The 10,885-nt window shown below is 48.9% G+C and overlaps 1 protein-coding gene across 1 annotated transcript in view; it reads right to left on the bottom strand.

The window, feature by feature from the left end:
• Positions 1–111: 111 nt before the first annotated feature.
• Positions 112–10,885, bottom strand: part of NID2 (nidogen 2) — a 73,739-nt gene continuing 62,965 nt past the window's right edge. Inside the window, exons 16-21 of the mRNA XM_081909108.1 lie at positions 9,289–9,418; positions 6,914–7,085; positions 4,377–4,534; positions 2,702–2,825; positions 2,134–2,246; positions 112–901 (exon numbers count right to left, since the gene is read on the bottom strand). Coding sequence (XP_081765234.1) covers positions 891–901; positions 2,134–2,246; positions 2,702–2,825; positions 4,377–4,534; positions 6,914–7,085; positions 9,289–9,418 — 708 coding nt within the window. The 3' untranslated portion in view covers positions 112–890. The remainder of the gene's footprint in view (positions 902–2,133; positions 2,247–2,701; positions 2,826–4,376; positions 4,535–6,913; positions 7,086–9,288; positions 9,419–10,885) is intronic.

The following is a 10,885-nucleotide window of genomic DNA, read 5'->3' as shown; positions in this document are numbered from 1 at the left end:
TCCAAGGCCCCCACCTCAAATGTGGAGTGTTCCTTTTACACACATACACCGCATTTCATTGTGCTGTGAGCAGAAGTTCCCGGTAGTCGTGTCAAAAACAAAAAGCCTTGAAACGGCCTTAGAAAATTTATTATTTTTATTATTAAATTCATGGAGTAGCCTAGAAAAGACCAGAAGTTTCAGTCAGGTGTTGGCACATACACCTCACTTGCGCAGAGCCCTGGGGGGGGGGTGGGGAGGGTAGATTTGAGCCAGTTCATTCTAGCATATTCTCATATAAATACTAAAAACAGTCAGAAGAGGCGAGAGGTGGACGTGGGCATTGGATTTTGCAAAATACCCTTTGCATGGCTCCTAAACTACTTCCGCCTTTCTCGTACAACCAGAGCTCTTTAAAAAACCGACATGGACTTCTTAAGGCACTTTTGCAGAAGCCATTCCCGTACATACAGATAGAGTCCCTATACAGATTGCTGCCACGCCACCCGTTTAAAAGCAGAGAGTCTCTTGTGTTTTCTAATAAAATAACAATAGAGTAAGGATAAATGTATATGTTCATAATTATTATTTTTTTCCAAAGTTGCTCCCATCAGCAAAAGGGTATAGCACCATTTCATCTTGGCAATACATAAAAAAAGTTTTCATTTTAAAAAAAATACAGTAGTAAAAAGATTTGAGGTATAACTTAAAAAATACTGGATAATTTTGCTCTAAGTTAAACCGCTTAATTCCCTTCAGTACATATTGCTGGTTGTCTTCATGTAGTTGGGAGAGGGGTCTTTTGCACTCTGTACAATAATATCTTCTCAGCGGGAGTCTCCTTCCAGCTGCCACAATGGAACTCTCCTCCCCCCCCCCCCGCCCTTTCTTCTGCCCCAAGTACCAGTAGCTTATTTTCTTCCTGCAAAAAGAGAAGCAGCAAGGGTTATCTTAAAGGAAGACAATTCTTAAGGTAAAGAAGATGCAAACTCCTTCCTGTTCCTCCCATCTCTCTCTCTCTCTCTCTCTCTCTCTCTCTCTCTCTCTCTCTCTCTCTGTGTGTGTGTGTGTGTGTGTGTGTGTGTGTAGAGTTCATAGGCGGTGATATGCCTCTCTGATGGCCAAAAAAACCATATTTTCTCTGCTGAATGAAAGACATAAGTTGACGCACTTCTGAAGAGGCCAAAACGTTCTGCAAAAAACATCCTGCCCTTGCAGGGTTTTTATAACTTGTTGCAAGGCCCCAGTTTTGGCACCGTTTAGTTTTTAGCTGGATCTTCCTTTTCACTCACTGCCCAGTCAGGAATCCTATCGATGTGCTGAGTTCACGGCACTTTTCTGCTAGGAATCCCACTGTGCGGATCTGATAGGAATTAATCAGATGTAGAGGACGCAGGTGGCGCTGTGGGTTAAACCACAGAGCCTAGGACTGCCAATCAGAAGGTTGGTGGTTCACATCCCCGCGACGGGGTGAGCACATATGGTAGAATTCGCCGTCCTTTAATTTGCACTTCCAGCAGGCTTTATTACTCAGTCTGTACATTTTTGCCAATTTAACCGGGGTAATATATCACTAAGGGACACGGGTGGCGCTGTGGGTTAAACCACAGAGCCTAGGACTTGCCGATCAGAAGGTAGGCAGTTCGAATCCCTGCGACGGGGTGAGCTCCCATTGCTCGGTCCCTGCTCCTGCCAACCTAGCAGTTCGAAAGCACGTCAAAGTGCAAGTAGATAAATAGGTACCGCTCCGGCAGGAAGGTAAACGGTATTTCCGTGCGCTGCTCTGGTTCGCCAGAAGCGGCTTAGTCATGCTGGCCACATGACCCGGAAGCTGTACGCTGGCTCCCTCGGCCAATAAAGCGAGATGAGCGCCACAACCCCAGAGTCAGTCACCACTGGACCTAATGGTCAGGGGTCCCTTTACCTTTTTAGAGGTAAATTTCCCTCAGTCCTGATAGGTACACAGAGACCAAGATTCTACAGGGACGTTTCATTTGCCATGGCTGTTTCCTGTTCTACTGCACTGTGATGTCAGCAGCAAGAACAGTTTTGCAACAGCCCTGAGAAAAATCACTAAAAAGAAGAATTTTCCCAGGGAGCAAAAAATGCTTGCGGTTAAGCAACATACATTTCTGGCAAAACCCCAGATCTTACCTCCTGGGCAGTATGGGTGAACGGCTGTTATTCCATAGAGATGTGTTCGCTGTTCTGGAAGATATTCACCTGTAAAAGCACCACTGTCTTTGTTCACAGCTATGACGCCATCCCTGAGCAGAAAATTGGGGAGGGAAAATGGTTTTCATCCAGTGTAACATCATTCCTTCAAGAGCAGTGGCTAGCTAGCCTATGCCAAAGTGTGAAAGGTCAACAAATTAAGAGGCACAATGATGAAAAATGACCCCAACTAATGCAAGACTCTTTTAAAGTGTTGTGAGTGGTCGGAGTTAAGTCTGACCCCCTCAACTGGCCCAGGTTCCCCAAACACCAGCAGGTGAGCCATTTTTGAGGCCTCATTCTACAGTTCTTCCCAAGACACATTTCCTGTGCAATGCAGGAGACGACAAACTCTCCCTGCAGTGACTTTTCCACATCAGGAATGGTTGGGCCAAGTGTGTGGGTACCTTCATAGTGCAAAAAGAACATCAACCCAAAATTGTAGGTCACTTAAATTGGAATCAGCTTTATGTTGAAAAAGGCTTTTCTCCCAGCCTTTGGGACCTACCTTCTCCAGTCCGTGTGGTAGAAGTGATTGGCATAGCTCACAATGCTGAAGGGATAGTTGAGGTGGTTCTGAATGATGCGACGCCCCGTCCCGTTAGGCAGTGCGCATTCCAGCTTCTTGGTTCCTTTGTCCAAACAAAAAGAGGGAGAGTTAAATTGGGGGCATTCTCTTCCTTGCTCTGGTCCATAATTGCAAATAACGTATTAGCCTGAATATAAGCCACATTTTTTCGCAATGTAAAAAGTGAAAATGCGGCTTATATTCGCAACCTTACGGTATGCAGCCAGGAGCGCTGGGCAAACAGCGCCAGGAGAATGGCAAACCGGCGCCTGCCCTGTGTGTAGTCCCCTGTCCTCTGCCCCAAGGCTGGGAAGGGAAAAGGCCATCGGCAACACAGCGCCGCCACCCCCAGGAGCAGCAAGGAATGGAGTGGCTTATATTTGGGTATTTTGTCTCCTTTTCTTCTCCCCGCCTCCAATTTTAAAGCTGCAGCTTATATTTGGGTGCAGCTTATATTCAGGCCAATATGGTAGATGATTCGGGTTGCAGAATTGGGCTGACCTTAAGTCAAGGACTGACTTGCACATCCCGTTTTTTTGGGGGGGGCACATTGTGAGTGGAGCATTAGCCTAAAAAGACGGGCTGTGGGCAGGAAGTGCCAGAATGCTTATGGGAAGGGGAGGGAGGTGTCTTTAGTTAGGTGATCTGTAACAGGGGAGAAGCGTTCCTGAAATACCATTTTCCTAATGCCTGCACATCGGGACGCAGGTGGCGCTGTGGGTTAAAGCCTCGGCGCCTAGGACTTGCCGATCGTCAGGTCGGCGGTTCGAATCCCCGCGGCGGGGTGCACTCCCGTTGCTTGGTCCCAGCGCCTGCCAACCTAGCAGTTCGAAAGCACCCCCGGGTGCAAGTTGATAAATGGGGACCGCTTACTAGCGGGAAGGTAAACGGCGTTCCGTGTGCTGCGCTGGCTCGCCAGATGCAGCTTGTCACGCTGGCCACGTGACCCGGAAGTGTCTTCGGACAGCGCTGGCCCCCGGCCTCTTAAGTGAGATGGGCGCACAACCCTAGAGTCGGACACGACTGGCCCATACGGGCAGGGGCACCTTTACCTTTAATGGCTGCACATCACCTTTGTGTGTCCCGGGTTATGGTCTGAAGCAGGCTTCCTCAGCCTCGGCCCTCCAGATGTTTTTGGCCTACAACTCCCATGATCCCTAGCTAGCAGGACCAGTGGTCAGGGATGATGGGAATTGTAGTCTCAAAACATCTGGAGGGCCGAAGTTGAGGAAGTCTGGTCTGAAGGTTCACAAAGCCACCACCTTGCTGAGCTAAGCGGCTCCAGGTCTGGTCAATGCTTTGGGTGGATTAGCGCCTGGACACAATCTGGCTTCCATAATGGAGGGAAATGGGGTATAAATGCAAGGGAACAAAATTAATAAAATATGCCGTACAGTCAGATCCTTTCTGGTTTTTAAGAGCACACTCTCAACCTTTATAGTCAAGGTTTATACACACAGGTTTCAAGGCAATAAATAAGGTTCTGTATGCAGGCAACCCAATTATATTAACATGAAGTGCAGCCCGGAATGTGGTTGATCTTGACTGTTAGGTCCTTAAACGCCCGACCGTGATTCCTGACCCCCTCCATTTCTCTCCGCGAAATGCCCCTTACCTGCATCTGCCCAGCAAATCAGTTTGGAGAAGGGGTCGAAGGTCAAGCCGTTGGGCAGCCCAATGTCTTGGTTGACCAAAATCCGCCTGTGTTCCCCAGTCACAGTGGATGTTTCGATTTTGGGCGCTTCGCGGTTCCAGTCCGTCCAGTACAGATTCCTGGAGGGAGATGCCAAGAGCAGCTACGGTTGGCTGTGCATCAAAGTGGTTACACAAACAAAGTGAGGCCCGAGATTCGTGTGCCAGTGTATGCTACCACAGCGGCAAGGATACTTTTAGCAAAGTATTGGAAGACACAAGAACTACCCACACTGGAAGAATGGCAGACAAAGGTGATTGACTATATGGGACTAGCGGAGATGACCGGCAGAATCCGTGACCAAGAAAAAGAGACGGTGGAAGAAGATTGGATGAAATTTAAAGTATATCTGAAAAACTGTTGTAAAATTGATGAATGTTAAAATGTCAAGGGAAAGGAAAATATAGAATTACAGCTGTAACTGATTAAGGGTTAGAAGAAACTTAAAAATAAGCAATTAATTAATTGGTCTGAAGAGTTGCTGAAAAATTTTTAAAATAGAGATGCAGAAAAGGGGAGGTAAGGGGAAGTCTGAGAAGTAAGGTTATGAAAATAAGTTTTTTGAAATTATACATGTTTATATATTTTGGGTTTGTTTTTGTGTGTGTATTGTTTTGTCTTTTATTTGTGTTGGAAAATTAATTTAAAAATTATAAAAAAAGAGATTCGTGTGCCGGCTACTCCCATTATTTCGGGAAGTTCCTTCATCACCTCTTCCCAGGTAGGGGTCAACAGGTGTCATGGACATCAAACAGGCACACACATTACCAGAACAAAACCTACACCGTAATTATTTTATTGGCTTCAACAGAAAAGCTTCTTCCACAAATTACAATGAAGTTTCCTGCATTGCAGGGGGGTTGGGCTGAATGACCTTTGGCGGTCCCTTCCAACTCTATGATTCTGTGACCCTATGGGTGCCTGGGAAAGCTTCTGTGAGCACCTCTTTCACTTGAGGAATTCCTGAGATCTGCACCACTGGCTGACTCCCTTTGAGCTTTTGGAAAGAAGGCAAAAATGCTTTTTGCTGTTGTGTTGCCAAACTTCTGGGGATTAATACCTGCTGGTTAGAGTGCTGGTTTTGGCATCAGACTTTTGTTTTGCTTTGCTTTTTTACAGTTGTAACAGAAAAAGGGGGGAAACAAATAACGACGGGAACATTTTTTTAAAGGTAAAAGTTAAAGGACCCTGGGACGGTTAAGTCCAGTCAAAGGTGACTATGGGGTTGCGGTGCTCATCTCACTTTTCAGGCCAAGGGAGCCGGTGTTTGACCACAGACAGCTTACCAGGTCATGTGGTCAGCAGGACTAAACCGCTTCTGGCGCAACAGGACACTGTGATGGAAAGCAGAGCGCACAGAAATGCCGTTTACTCTCCCGCCGGAGTGGTACCTATTTATCTACTTGCACTGGTGTGCTTTCAAACTGCTAGGTTGGCAGGAGCTGGGACAGAGCAACGGACGTTCAGTGGGTGGTGCTGTAGTCTAAACCACGAGCCTCTTGGGCTTGCTGATGAGAAGGTCGGCAGTTCGAATCTTGCTAATATAAGCAGTCTGAATAGGCATCTGAGTGAATTGACAGTGCTGGTGTGCTGCTGTAGCTAAGGGACCAAACACTGAATTGAAAAGCCCCCTGGCTGGATCTCTCCTCTGCCTGTAGCCTCGGCTCTCCGATTGCAAGTAAGATGGGGATAATGACAATACTGGTCTACCCTACAGGGTTGTTGTACGGGTAATAAAATAATGAGATTGCCCTTCAAAATAATTACCTGTACAACCCCGTGCATGTCTGCTCAGAGATGATGTGGTGCAATGGGCCCTTGTTTATTTTGCCCTTTTCTTTTTCGTTTTCTTTTTTTAATTGAAGATGTACTGTATTTTTCTGTGTATAAGACACCCCCATGTATAAGACAACCCATATTTTTTTTAACCCCAAATTAAGAAATTAAGTTGTTTAGCTTTTTGGGATGGGTGGGGAAGGTCACTTCCGCCAATTGCTCACCCACCTGCCCACCACTTGCCACAGTCAATGCCGATCGCACACCTCGCCGCAGCTGCCAATTGCCTACCCGCTTCGCCACAGCCAATCACCAGCAGGCCTTGCCGCGGCCACCAATCACCCACCCAATCGCCACTGCCAATCTCCTGCTTGCTACTGCCATTCATCGCACGTCCCCCCTCTGTATTCACTGTCCGTGTATAAGACTACACACAATTTTTGCCGAATTTTTTTTAAGCAAAAAGCATCGTCTTATACACGGGAAAATACAGTAAGTTCAGTGTGGCTACTCTCAAATAACTAGGTATAAGATTGCAGCCTAAAACCCCCACGAACCCTGGTTCATTTGCATTTTGCAATCGATGCAAAGACGGCAGAAGGAGATGCTCTTCAGACTGTGTCATTTTCACAAAACGACTTCAGAAATTTCCCTTCTGCTTCTCTGCAGGGCCTGCCACTCACCCGTGAATGGGATCCACTGCGATGGCACGAGGGTTGACGAGGTCTGTGGCGAAGAGGACGCGGCGCTCTGTGCCGTCCAGCCGGGCACTCTCGATTTTGTCCAAGCCGCTGTCTGTCCAAAACATGGTCCTTCGGAGGTGGTCGATGGCGAGGCCTTCTGGACTCATCAGTCCTGCGGGAGGAGAAGTCCAGAAAAGACTGATGGAGGCTCAAGGATTCACTGACTTCAAGGTTTTAAGAAAGGGGTACAGCCTGCATGTTCCCTGCTATCAGTGGCGTAGCGTGGGTTGTCAGCACCCGGGGCAAGGCAAGTAATTTGCGCCCCCTAACGCGTGGATTTTAGCACTCGAGTGCGAGCGCGCCCCCCCCCAGATGTTGCGGCCGGCCCTCCTGCACCCCCCACGCTACGCCACTGGGGTGGGGGCGAGTGAAGGAGCCAAGGACCCCCCCTTAAGGCTCAGCAGGAAATTATTAAATTTATTATTTGTGGAGCCCCCACGAGCCGAGGCAGCCGAAGCCCCCTCCTCTCCTTGGGCTGTAGGTGGAGCCCGCGCTCCGAGGCGCTCCAGATCCGGGCTTGGCGAGCGCCTCTCCTCCTCCCGGCCGGGTCCGGGGGCTTCCAGCCGCACACGCGGCTGAGACTTGCGCTGAGAGCCGGAGCCAGCGGCGCCCCCTTCCGCAGGGAGACCCTCGCCCGCCCGCCGGCTTCCTCTTGGAGGGTTTTGGGGAGCGCAGGGCGCGGCGAGGCCCCTCGGAGCTCTCCTCCCTCCCAGTCGGCAGAAGCAGCCGCCGCTTGTGGCTGGGCCGAGGGGATGGCGTCGGTGTCGGGGTGCGGAGGCTGCCCGTGCCCGGCCAGGCGTCGGTGGCGGCGTCGGCGCTGCTGCAGCAGCTGTTCCTCCTGCGAGCAGTGAGTGGAGCGCAGCGGCGGCGGCGGGGAGCCCGGCAGAGGAAGGAACTTGTCCCTTCCCTCTGGACTCGCGCCCCCCCAGATGTTGCGCCCGGTGCAGCCGGCACCCCTGGCACCCCCCATGCTACGCCACTGCCTGCTATTCTGTTCATCATGCCTATAAACCTATAAAAAGCATTATGCACAAGAGCAGTTTGCACAATCCAATAAGGAATTGCGCAATGCAATTCAAAAAAGTCACAATTAGAAGAGTTTGGATTTGATATCCCGCTTTATCACTACCCTAAGGAGTCTCAAAGCGGCTAACATTCTCCTTTCCCTTCCTCCCCACAACAAACACTCTGTGAGGTGAGTGGGGCTGAGAGACTTCAGAGAAGTGTGACTGGCCCAAGGTCACCCAGCAGCTGCATGTGGAGGAGCGGGGAAGCGAACCCGGTTCACCAGATTACAATTAATTGCACATTTATTCAACATCCAGTTAAGACTGTTTAGCTTAATTCAACAACACTGATGATCCAGCCTTAGCAGATTTTTGAAGCCCGATAGTCTTGCACACCTCAAAGTCCTCCCTGACTCTTGGTGCCCCTCAATGAACATTTCAGAACTGCAGCCTGGCATTTACAAAGCACGCCCCCAACTGCTGCAAAATACCTGATCTGCCCCCCCCCCGGCATTGCATGTGAGAGGTGCGTCCTGCATCTATCCTGCTTCCTCCAGAACAATCCCTGGACAACGGCAGACTCCCTTGGAGCAAAAATCTGCCAAGTTTCCCTTATAGGGGAAGTTTCCTGACTTTGCAAAAATGAGCAGGGGTGGGGGCGGTATTTCACAACCTCCAACGTGCACTGGGAACCCGGAGGAAGTGAGCCACATACCCGATTCAAGTTTGCCTTTAATGGCAGGAGTTTCGAAAAGTCAAATGAAAAAAGGAACACTCATAAGGTAAGACTACATTTCCATTCTAGATACCAATAGCAACAGAAATACATAAAATATAGGGATACTCAAGAATGCAGTATATTTTTTTTAATCCACTTGAATCACTTTATATTAAATTTTGCATGATGTACTGCTTTAAAAAGGGATGCAGGGGGCACTGTGGTCTAAACCACAGAGCCTAGGACTTGCTGATCAGAAGGTTGGCGGTTCGAATCCTCACAACGGAGTGAGCTCCCGTTGCTCGGTCCCTGCTCCTGCCAACCTAGCAGTTCGAAAGCACGTCAAAGTGCAAGTAGATAAATAGGTACCGCTCCAGCAGGAAGGGAAACAGCGTTTCCGTGCACTGCTCTGATTCGCCAGAAGCGGCTTAGTCATGCTGGCCACATGACCTGGAAGCTGTACGCCGGCTCCCTTGGCCAATAAAGCGAGATGAGCGCCGCAACCCCAGAGTTGGTCACGACTGGACCTAATGGTCAGGTGTCCCTTTACCTTTACGTTACTGCTTAAAAAACAAGAAATTTTCACATACCCGATTGGATAATCGTCTCTGGTTCTGCCCCTTGTTCCAGACTCGCCCGGCTTATGGTCCTCCCGGCAACATCCGTCCAGTACATCATCTTCTCCCTGCAGTCATAGTCAATCCCCACCACGATGGAACCCTAGAGGAACACAGAGGAACAGCCAGACATTGAGGCAGGACCAATTCTCAGCCTCCAAGAAACCCGGTCGCTATTTCCTGCTTCCGGCACTTACAAGGGACCACCTGCTTGCTAGATGAGTTGTCAATAACTGACTGCACTGGTTTAATTTAGCAGCCATTGTGAAAAACCCTGAATATGAACACTCTTCAGAAACTGGGTTTTGCCCCTCTAGTCCTTCTAAGTCTGGGCTTGGGTCAAGCAAAAGCAATGGTTAGGCAAAAAATTATAGACACCGAGAAACAACAGGACTGCTTAAGGTGCCCTGACTACAAAATTGTAGAAATCGAGAGAGATATAGCTGCACCAGCAGCATGTCTCTTTTTTCTTGTATCCAAAAATGCAAGAAGGGCTTTTACACTTGCCAGAAGCTGGGTTCTGCTCTCGCCGGTCTTGGAAGGAGCATTTAAAAAAGTCCCATATGACCAGAGAATTTGCGCCTGTCCATTGGGGGATATAGGAAGCCCTGAACACATATTTTTTAGATGTCCCTTTTACGATAAGGCACATAGAGAAACCATTGACCCCCTGTTGGTGAGGCTTGCTGACCTCCCGGTAAAGCAAAAATTCAATTAAACATTAAAAGCTTCTCTAAAGAGGGCTGCCTTCAGATGTCTTCTAAAATGTCAGGTAGTTGTTTATCTCTTTGATGGGAGGACGTTCCACAGGGCGGGTGCCACTACTGAGAAGGCCCTCTGCCTGGTTCCCTGTAACCTCACTTCTTGGAATGAGGGAACTGCCAGAAGGCCCTCGGAGCTGGACCTCAGCGTCCGGGCAGAATGATGGGGGTGGAGACGCTCCTTCAGGTATACTGGGCCGAGGCCGTTTAGGGATTTAAAGGTCAGCACCAACTGTGCTCAGAAATGTACTGGGAGCCAATGTAGGTCTTTCAGGACCGTATTATGTGGTCTTGGCAGTCGCTCCCAGTCACCAGTCTGGCTGCCGCATCCTTTCTCAGGCACCAAAATGTCCTGGCTCAGCCCTGCAAATAACTTCAAAAACATCAGCACCTTTTACCAACCAATTCCATCTATTCTGTCCGCCCCCCTCAACACACATATACACAGTTTCTTTGGAAACTTTCTGTTTGAGAGCAAGAAAAGTGTTTAAATGAGTCCACGATCTCCAGAGAGCTGCATCTTCGGGAAAAACTTTTGCTCAACTGGTGATATTCTTCCCCGCGGAAACCCTGGAGGTCCTGCTCTCTCTCTCTGCCTGTTTTAATTTTCTGCAAATTTGCTAGATTCCCCACTGGGCTGGGGTTTTGTTTTATTTCATGTTTAAGTGCTCTCTCTCTGACCATGAAGAGGTGGTCTGGAGGACAGCGGCCTTTCGCCGAAAACAAACCACCACCCCCAATAGTTTCCTGGAAGCTTTATAACACTTCTTGGCTGGGAGCTCCTTAAAAATCTGGGCAAATAATATTAA

The sequence above is a fragment of the Podarcis melisellensis genome, assembly GCF_964234715.1.
Source record: "Podarcis melisellensis genome assembly, chromosome: 1".
NCBI lineage: Eukaryota > Metazoa > Chordata > Lepidosauria > Squamata > Lacertidae > Podarcis > Podarcis melisellensis.
This window is presented reverse-complemented; position numbering and strand designations above follow the sequence as displayed.